Genomic DNA, 12659 nt, shown 5'->3' with positions numbered 1-12659 from the left:
AATTATACAATATTGACTTTTTTTAATGCAAACCACTGACATATTGATATTCAGATCCTCTGACAGTCCTTTCATCACCACCGTAATGACAGGTTGTCTTGTCATGTTTACAATATACGGCTCCTGTAATATCTTTCAATCAGGGTTGGCCTTGAGTGCAGCTCTAGTCTGCCTTTTCATTTTTTCATGTTTTTGTCCTTTTTTAATTTTAGAAAATTAATAGTTGTCATATTTGCCATGGTTTGGTGCACGACCATCTTATCTGATTGCCTTGACTATGTGCTAAAGATTTTTCAAACCTACAGCACTGCCATCAGGAGGCAATTCAGAATGACCTTGTCATGCATGTGCACAAGTACATACATATGCATTCCCACACATACACCAGCATTGTTAGGCAATTTAAATGCAACATGTATAAGAATAACCTCTGTTCATTAGGGCTGATTTAGACTAAATTTGGTAATGCAGCAAAAAGACTCACAAACCACAGCAACCTGAAACAGAGTCAACTTATAAAAACCTGACGTAACGCTGTGGTGGCCAATCTGGTGACCCCAGCTTCAACGTCTGTGAATCAGAGAATCAAAATGCTGTTTTCTGAAATAAACACACAAACAAGCAAATAAAAACACCCACAAGCCTCGCACCCCACACACACACCACAACAGGACCCAGCAACGCCTGATTTGGTCTGAATACGGCAGTAGTTTTAACACCTTTTCTTGCCTTACCTTATTCTGTATTTCTCCATGTACACATTATTATGTTCGTGTTTCGCTATTTGAACAGACACAATGCACAAAGAACATTAACCTTATATAAAACGAGAGATGTGTAATGTACAAGGTTTTAGCAAATTGCTATTTTCTGCCCGTAATCCCTTGGCAAACAGTGAGAGAATTAGATTTTAAAAGAAATTAGACACACCCACAAACACACACACTAACTAGCAAATGTATGCAAGTTTAGCTGTGTGTGTGTTCCATTAGTAAACACACAAACTCTCAAACTACTAACTTAATTTAAGATAAAAAATAATCCTGGCGTGCAGGAAAATACATTTCCCATGTGGTGTAGCATGTTGCATGATTACATCCAATAAAACCATCCGGTGCATACTTTGTTTTCGCAGTGTCACTTAAGTTTCATGCTTGTCATATAAGATGCCTCACATGCAGTAATGTTGCTAGGAGACCGCAGTACATTTTGTTTGATTCTTAATGTCACATATCTGAAATGCCTGTGGCTGTACCTTTCATAGGGAAGCTAAAGCCCCTGCTATTGATAATATTCATTGAAATGGCATTAGAACATTGCTTTCATTTGAATGTTTTTGAGTTCAAATTGTTCGAGAAAGCTTGGTCGCTCGCTCCAACATTTTGCTCTAGGCTGAAATATCTCAACAACTCTCTTGGATATTTTGTAAAGGCATTCATGGATCCCAGAGGATGAATCCTAATAGCTTTAGAGGCCTTTTAATGTTTCATCTAGTGCCGTTATCAGGTCAGATTTAATGTTTGTATGGTGCTCTGGTTTTTACCAAACACCAACAAAACTAATGACATTTTTATGAGCTGTATTTTGTGTTTGATGCTTATTAACAAATTTTAGCATAATAACATGCTTAACTAAGCCCGGTCATTGTAAGCATGTTAGCATGCCACATTAGCATTTAGCCTAAAGCACCACGGTCTCACAGACACACACTCTTACTCTTGTTGTAGCTACTAACAGTCACTTGTTATGGTTCCCTGGATAAGGTAAATTACATCACAGTTTTATCATCAACATGTGTTTTCACAAGTGTATTTAAAGTTTAAAACTTTTAGTTTTACTGTATCACAGCTGGAGCAAGCCCACCAGTGTTGACTGTCTTGGCTTTTAAACATCTAATAACACTGATTCAACTGACTTGAATGGCTCTCTACCTGATTGGTAATATTGGCACCAGTGAAATAAACCTGCAGGATCCCACTTACTTAGGTGACTTGTTCACCAAGATGTTTGCACCTGGCAAGCATTTCTGTAGAGCTCAGCTTTTTACTTTCACTAGCAGAATATCAAGTCAGGGAATGCCAAGTCAATATAGGTGTCCTTGTGAAGAACAGTCTTCTCTTTGAAGAGTGAATAAAGATTTTAAAAAATCACTTTCAGTTTTACCCGGCTGGTTACATTCAGCCCCACAGTTTCTTTACATTTTCAGCTAGTGAATAACCTTCTGGGATGCTTATCACCCCTCTCTGTCCTTGGTGTTCTTCCATCTTTTTTTATTGCTTTTTGATCTGGACCTTGGTGGTTACATTTCACATAAAATGTGCCTTGAAAGAAAGAATAAAAATATATCCTGAGAAAGGTCATGTTATGTTTTGTCCAACATTTTTAGAAGAGCTTGGACCAAAATGGTTAAAACATATTTTAGAATCAGTCCAAATTTCTGCTAAATCAGTTGCCGACTGACTTCCAGTCTCATAGGGATCACAACACCTGATTAATCGCCTGAATGACCAACGATATGGCCGTGGGAAGATTGGATGGTTTTCTAGAATGTCCAAAATTTTGGTCGGCTGGCTTGCAGTTGGAACAGATCTGCAGTTCAATTTTACACATGGCTGCTGTCAACAGAACCATTATAAACTGTAGTGAACTTGTTTTGTTATTATTGGAGTAACATTTCACATGTGGTCAAAACTGATATATTAATATGCTATGATGTAAAACTGAGCTTCGCTACAGAACAGACAGACATATGGACCATATAGATCTTTTTACTGCAGCCATTTTGACACGAAATAGTGTGGTAAACACCGGTGTTGCCAATGACACTAATTCAGGTTCTGTTCCATTCAGGTGCTCCTGTCTACTATCTGCATCTTTCTGTGGCTCCATTTCGTTGTTTTTTTCAACTTAATTCCCCTAATAGTAGAATTGCACAGAGTAATGCTGCCAGTTTCTCCCAGTTTAAGTCAGCATTGTTGAGGAGGTGGTTGTCTTGTGTGAATAAACTTTATTCAAATTGTTAATGGACAAAATGCAAGGGGGGTTCAGTGTGAACACCCGTGTCTTGGCTGATGAGTTGATCTGTACATTGTGAGCAAGATGCAGAAAGGACATACAAGATTAATGAACAAGCACTTAGTGTTTGCGCAGTTTTAGGTGTCATCAGGTCTGATATCACCACATTTTAGATGTGACTTTACCAGCAGTTTGTCATTAATACCATAATTACCCAATTAGGCAGCTGCTCTAAAAAATCCAATGGCACTTTTGAATGTCATTATTATATTTGAAATATGTCACTGATGTAAAATGATAAATGTGGCCTTATGTTTTCTATTGAAAACTTAGCAAGTTTAATTGCCTAGGAGGACCTAAAAGCAATCTGGGACCATATTGGCTATCATCTGAAGGGCAAATGTCTAGACTGGCCTTTTGAATTTAAGTTGCTAATTCTGCCTGCTGATGTGGTTCCTTGTGGAACATTTTAGCTACACATTTAATCATCAAGAAATTTAAATTACAATGTTGATGCTAATGTCTGACTTTCCACCCATGCTTAATGCCAACCCTGATTTCTAAATAATACAATATAAAGAACAGGGGCTGGAAGGTCTAAATCAATCCAGTAGAGCAGCCCTGAAAAAATCATTACCTGTGAGGGTAATGACCATGTCTTCACTTTTTAATTAGCCTATTCCAGAGAGGTGATGAAGTCTATAGTCATTTTGAGGCTGAAGTTAGCATCACTCGATTGACATGGCAAAGTGAGAAATATCAATGACCTGAGAACTGAATCTTCTCTACCAGTCTCAACACAAAGTGTCAGTGTACAGGCGTCACAAAGGCAGTATATATTGCAGCTCATTTGTGTTGGATTGCAAGTGTTTTTATATTGCCTCTGTATTAGTTCTACAGTGTTTGTGGATTGCGTTTGTGGTTTGTGAGAATAGATGGGAAACACTAGTAGCCCAAGCTGTTGTAGTCTATGTACACACAGCCCTTTGTTACGGATAAATGGCTTGGAAAGTTCAATTGGATAGAAATGGATTCAGGTTTTTTGGCCTTTGAAAATGTCCCCTGACTGAGGGTGTAACCAGAGCACCCCGAGCAATAGTCCAGATCATTTGACCTTTGCACGCTAGATAATTCCAATTTACAGCCGCCTACATGGCAAAATGAGACACTTGGAATGCATTAACAGAGGTCAATTGCTTGTGTTTGAGAATGTATGTGAGAGAGAGACAACTAAAAGGAAAAGAGGGGAGGGAGCAGAGAGAGAAGGAAGCAGATGGTGATTAGGATGGACAGGTTGCAGGGAGGTAATGATAAAGATCATGGAGTCTGCAGTGTCCCACCAGGATGATTAATCAGTGTTTGATTATGGTCAATTAAGAAATGGGTATATTTTTTGAAAGCAATTAAGACTAATTAAATTTGAATTAAAATTATGCTTTAAGAATCTCAAAGTAAAAAGAATGAAAATAGGGCGCTTTGGAAGCTCACCTGGTAGAGTCCTTGCTGCAGCAGCCATAGGTTCGAGTCCGACCTGTAGCCCTTTGCTGCGTGTCATCCCCCCTCTCTCCCCCCCTTTCCTGTCACTCTTCTGAAAAAAAGACCCAAAAATACAAAATAAATCAAATTAAAAAATATATTTTAAAAAGTTGTGCCAACCCACAGAGAAGCAAGATTTATTGTTTTGGGGTTTATAAATCAGCTGTTATCAGTTGGAGCTACAGTGCTGCTGTCAGTGTTAACAGCTTGTTTCTGCTGTCCCCAAAACGTCTGTTGATTGTAAGTTTGAATGCAAATTTGAGGAATCAAATAATAATTGCTTAAATGTATCAATTTATGAATTCATTATAATTTGTTGGCACACTCCAGACTCCATCAAAGGTTGGTGAAAATTTGATAACTATGATAACGTGATTAACCCTAGCTTTACTAAATTACTGACTTTTACATTCGCAATAGACCTGCAGCTTGGAAGAAGAAAATCACTACTGTGGCATTGATGTGTCAAATCAATTAAAAAATCTTGCTTCTTGGCATTTGCTGCTTTTGCTTTTCATTTCCTTCCTCCATGCTTGAAACTGTTTTTTTTTTTGGTGTGTTTGTCCACCAATCAATGTTTGAGTGACACTTTTGAAGCTTTGTGTGATTTTTCCCATGGCATGAGAATGGGAGATCACTAGGTTATACAAACCCTTCCCAGTGCATCAAGTATTATACTCAGCATCCCAACCTCTAGTTAGGAAGACAGATGTAAAATATGACACTCATTACTCCTGACCGGCTGAATTTACCAATCGTATCCATTTGTAATCCGTTTTTTTCTGTGTTATTTTAACAATTTTTTATTTTTTTATTTTAACTTTTAGAAAGTTTGTGTTAATTTAATTGTCTTGGGCCATTCATTTTGTTTTAATTACATTTAACACAGATTGCCATGCTAATAACTCGACTGATACAGGGACAACCGAGGATATTTTTTATTTTAGATGAGAATCGCAGCTCTGTGTCCCTCAGGCTGCAAACATAATCCTGATGACAGAAGTTCTTCTTTGATTATATATCTTGTGGGTAATTGTGTTTGCTGAGTGTAGTGCTTCACAGAAACTCTGGGGATTGGATGGCAAGTGCATCTCAACGAGATGATGACAAATCTGAGGGTTTTGTTCATGATGCCTGGTGATACTGAGGCTTCAAGAACAGTCTTAATTAGCCTAATTGTTGTTCTCACACTATCTCAGATCACCTTTAAGGCAACTTTTAGTATATGCAGCCAACTGCTTAAGTGTTCTAACTAACTGGGTATTAAGAACAGTAATCTTTGACTATTTGCTATTCAAACAAAGGTTGTGACGTGTCGCCCGACAACATCTAAAAGCAAAAGTGGTTCCTGTTCTGAATGGCCACACTGAAAGGCAGGGCAAAATGCCTGCTGTTATAGCCTCTTCCTGGTTGCATCACTCTGCCTTCCCGATCTCTCCACAAAATCTGTGCAATTTAGTTGCAATGAAATGAGGATAATGGTGCATTCTTTCAGACAGTCTCTTTTCAAAGGCATTCAAAATGTTGTACTAGGTTGCAGTTGTGTGAAGAACATAAAAAGAGAGCCTGGGAGAGAAGTAACCCTGCTTACTTTCACACCTCTGCGAACCTGTGCCAGCTGCTCCGTGATGCGGATGTGATTGGTGAATTGAAGTCATGTCTGATTTGGAAAGTTACAAAATTCTTTGTATTTCTTAAACGGGGTGCCTGGTTAGCTCACCTGGTAGAGCTGGTGCCCCATGTCCCGAGGCTGTCCTTGCTGCAGTGGCCCAGGGTTGGAATCCTTTGCTCCCTGTAATCCCCTCTCTTTAAAAATGGCAAAGGCAAAATATAAAACTCAAATGAAGTGTTTTAACATGAAAGGTTTCAGCACTCATAGTCTTTCAGCCTTTGGAGCTCTGACAAGCCTCTATAGTGCAATGACAGAATATCAGAGCACCCTCTAAGGATCGGAAAGTGTAACTGTCAGAGTTAAGTTTACAAAATGTTGTGGGACACTTACTGCTTATCTCTGTATGAATGTTTTGCATAATTTTGTTTTCAACGTTATGTTCCTCTGTCATGCAGATAAAATAGAGAATGGAGACGTGTACCAGAGGAGGAGAGGACCTCATTCAGGCAGCTCAGACGGGCAGGAAACAGGAAGTAAACAACAGGAAGAGGTTGGACGGACAGGAAGCAGCTGGCGACGAATTCTTCTCCTTATCCTTGCCATCACCATCCACAATATCCCAGGTAAGAACGAGCTGTAGGGCTGTATACAGTGAGCTGACAAGGGAATTTGTCTGTGTCACTGATAAAGCTTTGCTCGTAAAGTTAAGTTTAATTCTTATCTCTGCTGTTCAGAGGGTGAAAGTCACCTTACAAAAGTGTAACTGCCAATACTTTGGTTTATGATCAAATACCTGCTAAACTAATAGCATTCCCATGAGCATCACCTGTACTATGTGTTAAGTACTAATTAGCAACTACCACTAACATGCTAACACATTCAATTAAGGTTCAAGGTTAATTTATTTATCATTCTACAACACAACGAAATGCAAGCTGCAGTTCCTTTATGCTACACACAAAACAAACAACGTTTCAGCTGGTGTTGAGCTCCACCATCCTACACTAACTCCTGTTTACCAGCCCAGGTTTTGTATTTAGTCCCAACTCCAATGCTCACTGAATGTAAATATCCCTTTTCTTCCTCGCTTGGAACAATTAATATGTATGGTAAAACATCTTGTCAAATCGACAGCTTTCTCCTGGAATACACCTTGCATTATTGAACACTACACATAGGCCAGCAGGTAGCCAGTCTGTCAAATCTAATGATCTAATTATACTAATAACGTGTCAGTCATACATCAAAGTAACACCCAGGGATAAGCAGTGTTTGATATTTTGATTTTTTTTTTTGTCAGTGATGAAACAAAAGCTCCAAACTAAACATTTGAATCAGGCAATAAAGATGATTCAATTCATGTAAAAAAACAACCAGGGAAGCAATTAACAGTCATTATTAAATTTTCCAGGGACTGGCACCAACATCACTAACAATACCAATCACCAATCAATACTTATTTTGTGAGTTTCATCTAGATGAATGGTTAATCGGGAGTTTTTTTCTCATCTTATTAGAGAGTGTGGGCTGGGTTGGGAACTGGTGCCGATATGGGCCTATAAAGCCCACTCAGTGTATGTAAACTTGGTAATTGAATTTGACTTGACATGCTGCATTCCCTAAACCTGTTTCCCTGGTCTAGCCTCAAAATATTAATATACCTGTGTTGTTTCATCTCTATAGAAAATTGTAAGTTGCACTTGAGGCACTATAATGTTTCTTTTAGCTTTATAGCAAAGGCTCAGAGTACAAAACTATTAACCCAAAAAGCTAAAGTGACTTGCTAAATACTTACTTAAAGACAGGGGTGTCCAGAGTAGGTCCCTGGGGTTGCCCTGGCCATCCCTGAAAACTGATTGGCCACCCCAAGTGCCACTCCATCATCCTAACCTCTTCCACTCTGCACTGTCTTTCAGAGGCTGTAGTGGTCTAATTTTTTAAAATGAAGTGAAGATACTGGTATCATATGACACTAGACCATCTAACGCATCCATTGGTACCAACCATAGCTTGTTGGAGAGGGAGCTAAAAAAAACGCCTCAAATTTTGCCAAAATGTCTTCAAAAACTGGCATGGTTGATTTTCAAAGTGGTCCCTTGACTGTTTGCCTCAACATATATGAATATCTGAAGCTATCTAAACACTTTGCTCAATAGAGACTGAGGACTTTATCTAAGCTTTTATTGCTTAAACTAGTATACAGTAGAGAAAAAAACACTGCATTGCAGAACCAATCTGAAGTTTTTGGGTGGTGACATGCAGAAGTTGTGTGCTTGTAAACACTGTCGTACCATATAACGTTGCTTAGGGCATCCATTTTCAATGCTTTAAAAACCTCTCCGTGTTACAAAATGATTCGTTATATCTCTAGCTTGTTTCACTACAGAGGAGAATGAGCATTGTTTTAGGTAAGGGGTGTTCAAGAGGTAAGGGATGTATAATTGTTAACAGCCATTCTTGATGTTGTACAAGCAACTACTTTGCACCTTGAAATCCCCCGAAGATAGGTAGATGCTGAGGTCACTGATGGTCTGGTATCATAAGACTTGCAAAGGTGTGTTGACAACTTGTTGTTTTTTCAACAATACAATTTTCACTCATTTCTTTTTAAGAACATGTAACTTTCTGTATGTGTGTCCCTTTTCTTACATAGTGCTGTAAATATGCAACTAATCTCAGTATTTCTTCAGTGGACCTCTGTGGCAGTTTTTATTGCTGCAGTCTCCGTTTGTCTTTCTGATCAGGCAAATCAAGTCAGATACAATTTCATGACATTTCATACTTTTAACTTTTCTGAGGAAATTATTGCATCTTTTACTTCACTTTATTCATCTGATGGTTTGATTAAATGTGGAAATATAGAATGCATCACAAGCAGGGCGTTGAGCTGTGGACAATTAATGATTTGCTCACATCAAATTAATGTGTAAATGCAGTTTCACTGGTTTGAATGATTTTCCACCTTACACTTGATTGAATTCCATTCATTCTGTTAATAGCAGCACCATAATTTTCATAGTGTGAGTGATTGTTTGCTCCAGGAAGTGGGGATATAAAGCAAATTAGGGACACATGTAGAGTGTAGGATGAAAATAAATGGTGGTAGCTGTGTTACCAGGGAGTACTCACATTAAATATGAAATTTATTGTCAAAGGCCAGTATGTTAACGAGTGACACAGTTTACAGGTCACTGCACACACCTTAGTTCTCATAATTGTTACATATGCATGCAAAATGCACTCCTATAAAAACTCACTTACGTACAGACATCCATGCACGTACAGATATAATCTGACACACATTTGCATCCACCACACCGGTGCAGATATGCACAGAACCACACATTTGAAGGTAGAGATATACCCACAGAGATCTCCTCTGAGACCGTTAATGAAAAAGACCTTCCACAGTCTCAACTCCCAACCAGAAACACATTTAGCACATAACATAGCTCAAATAGGGACAAAACCAAACACCGGCTGTAGGAGGGCTTTTTGCTTTTTTCAGGAGATTTGCAGTGTGTTTCTCCTACACACTTCACAGCCTGTTCTCAATCCCAGGCCAGGTCAAATAGAGATGCGAGCGGTGTTCACTTAGTTGCACGCTGCAGCTATACCGCTAGACGCCACTAGATCCTACACACTGGTCCTTTAAATGTCCAGTTTGTATTATTTTGGACAGAAATGGAATATAATATCCATAACTTTGTTCCCATTATTGAATAATAATCTGAATAGACTGTGTTTTTTGTTACCCTAGAATGAGCCGTTTTTATCAACAGAGACCGCCATGTTGAACCGCCATGTTTCTACAGTAGCCCAGAATGGACAAGTCAAACACTGGCTTTAGATATGTGTAAAGGCTTTAAAGGCTTTAGATATGTCTAAAGCCAGTCTAAAGTGTATAAGTCTAAAGTGTATAAGTCTTCTGCATTTTTGCAAGTTTCGTGACCACTGTGGTTTCTCCAACATGCTTGGAATGGGAGGGTTAGGCGAGGGCGTTGTAATCTGAAACTACACCACAAGATGGCACTAAATCCCATTATCCCCATTATCAGCAAAATGTCCCTAAACTATCAAGAGTAAAAGTACTCCTGCAGATAAAGGGCCCCTGTGACTGATACATTATCTTATATAACATTATTAGATTGTAACTGATTAATACTAATTTAGTAGTCATTACTGTTATAGCTGGATAGTTTTACCTACTATATCAAGTTTGGTTTCGTTTTGTAAATTTTCTATGCCTCTTTTTTTGATGTGAAAACAAAGGTGAACATGAAGGCGAGTTATTAAGTCAAGTGTCTATAGTGGATGCCTGTTTATTGTCAGTTATAACCAAATATTTTCACACATGGATTTATTATATTGCACAATAAACTGTAGAGCCCACAGGGTAAAATCATTTATACTGAAAAGAGATTAAAGGAAATATTTAACAGCACAGAAACTCAGCCATGCTGTCTAGGATTCATTATGAAGCATCAAAAATCAAAAAGTGCTTTTCAAGAAGGCGGCGCTCTCAAACTACAACTGATTAGCACTTGCAAACTGACCAAAATCATCTCCATTCAAGCTGAGTGAAGAAAAGATTGGTGATTAAATGTTTTTAGTACATGACAAATAATGTTGCTTGAGGTGTATGAATACAGTTCAGGGACACGGTGTGCATATTTCAATATAGACACAACAGAATAATGATCTCATTCAATAGTTCTTTACTCAGGTAGTTTTCTTGAACAATGGCAACATCTACATACAACATCGAAGTCAATCCACGCATGAATCTCCCTACATATTGTATTTGTTCTCCTATATTAAGATGCACACTTAATTGTACCACTTCCCTGGCTGAATCTTTTCCGCAGCATCTTCAACTGTTTGAGGAACCTAAATGATCTATTTGTTCAGAGATGGGCCCATTTTTATCAAGCTGCTCAGAATCACTCTTTCACAAATCATGCTGAACTTTAAACTAAAAATACTTTTTTAGTGAAGCCTTACTTTTATTAAGAAAGACTATGACTAGGAGTGAGCGACATCCATGTTATGAGCCTAGAAATTATGATGACATGTTGTAGTCTTCTGACTGATGTGGTCCTAAATTCGAAATGCAGAAAATAGCACCATTTGTTTTATTTGTAAGCCATATTGGTATAGGTAAGTATGGGTAACTAAGTTAGCTAGGTCAATACGTAAAAATACAATGCCAAATAGCTTGTGTCTGTTTGAGATGCAAACATCCACTCCAACCCTCTAACTGTCCCACACATGGTTGGGTTTTGAGGCCTGGTGCGTCTCCTACAGACTATCCTGTGCATCTGTATGAGATGGTGTCATGCGTGACAAAGCGTGGGTATTTGACAACCTGGGAATGAGAATGGGCTGAAACATACCTCTTTACCTTCATCCCGCACAAGGCCCATCAATAGTTGATTTCATTTTTACCATTATCTAAATCATCAAACAGCATTTTTTCTCTCAAATAATATGTGCATGTTTCTGCCTGAACACTATCCCCCGGTTGCACCTCTGGAGCTCTCCTAAATGCTGGCCGAGATAGAAGTGAGATAGATACGTTAGGAAGGCTGATAAAATGCTCTTACTTCTGGTCCTAAAAGTGAGACCAAAATGGCTTCACTCTGATCATTTTTGAACAGTTAGGACCAGTTTCCTGCTCTAAAACACCAGAACTCCTTTCTTCTCACTGCTGTACCTCAATGCCCACCTTCCCCTCTGTCCAACCATGTAAAGTGTGTGTGCATGTGTTTGTCTCTATAAATTTGCTCCTATGCATCCCTGATTTTAGTGATACTCTCTAGAGGCTGATAGCATTTTGCCTAATGAGTTTGTGTTCGAGTGTGTTTATATATGCATCAGTGTCAAGACCAGTCTTTACTTAACTTACCTATTAAGGGAATATGTTATTCATTCATTTCATTCATAAAATAGAAAAATAAGTCATATTTCCTCTTTCTGAAGTAGACATGTAGTGTGGGCTATTCTATTGTATTCTGCTGTTATATGTAATTTTGCAGCCCTAAATTGCAGTAAGAGGGACCTGTTTGGCTCCTTTGAAGTGTTACTTTACCCAGTAATCACGTAATTTAACATCAGCTACAAACATCGGCATCCTTCCTCTTAGCGCCTCCACTCTGTGATAACCCCATTTTGTGATTCAGGCTGATGAATGAGGTCTATTTTACATAAGAATCTTGGTTCAGCTTTAATACTGATATTGAACTGTAATTTGTTACATTATCTGGTGCTGGGAAAAGAACAGCCATTTATTGAGTGCTTTTTCCCAGGGTGGGATAAGTGCACTTATTTTTTCACACCTCGCTGTCCCGGGGGGAATGGAAGCCCTCACCCTGGCGGTGTTAGTGCATTGCTCCTCCTCATGAACAAACAGCAGCTGCATAACAACACACCGATCTTCAAAGAGCCTCTGAAAGCTCCGTGACGCTGCGGAGACATAGCTGTGACAGAAATTTGG

The 12659-nt window shown here is 38.7% G+C and overlaps 1 protein-coding gene across 4 annotated transcripts in view; it reads left to right on the top strand.

Moving 5' to 3' along the window:
• LOC127373479 (zinc transporter ZIP11) overlaps positions 1 to 12659 on the top strand; it is a 120061-nt gene that overhangs the window by 97815 nt on the left and 9587 nt on the right. For all 4 annotated transcript variants that reach the window (XM_051417994.1, XM_051417991.1, XM_051417992.1 and 1 more), the window contains exon 6: positions 6619 to 6786. In XM_051417994.1, the coding sequence (XP_051273954.1) occupies positions 6619 to 6786 (168 nt within the window). The remainder of the gene's footprint in view (positions 1 to 6618; positions 6787 to 12659) is intronic.

The sequence above is a fragment of the Dicentrarchus labrax genome, unplaced genomic scaffold (assembly GCF_905237075.1).
Source record: "Dicentrarchus labrax unplaced genomic scaffold, dlabrax2021, whole genome shotgun sequence".
Taxonomy (NCBI): domain Eukaryota; kingdom Metazoa; phylum Chordata; class Actinopteri; family Moronidae; genus Dicentrarchus; species Dicentrarchus labrax.
Note: the sequence above shows the minus strand (reverse complement) of the source record. Positions and strands in the feature narration are given on the sequence as shown.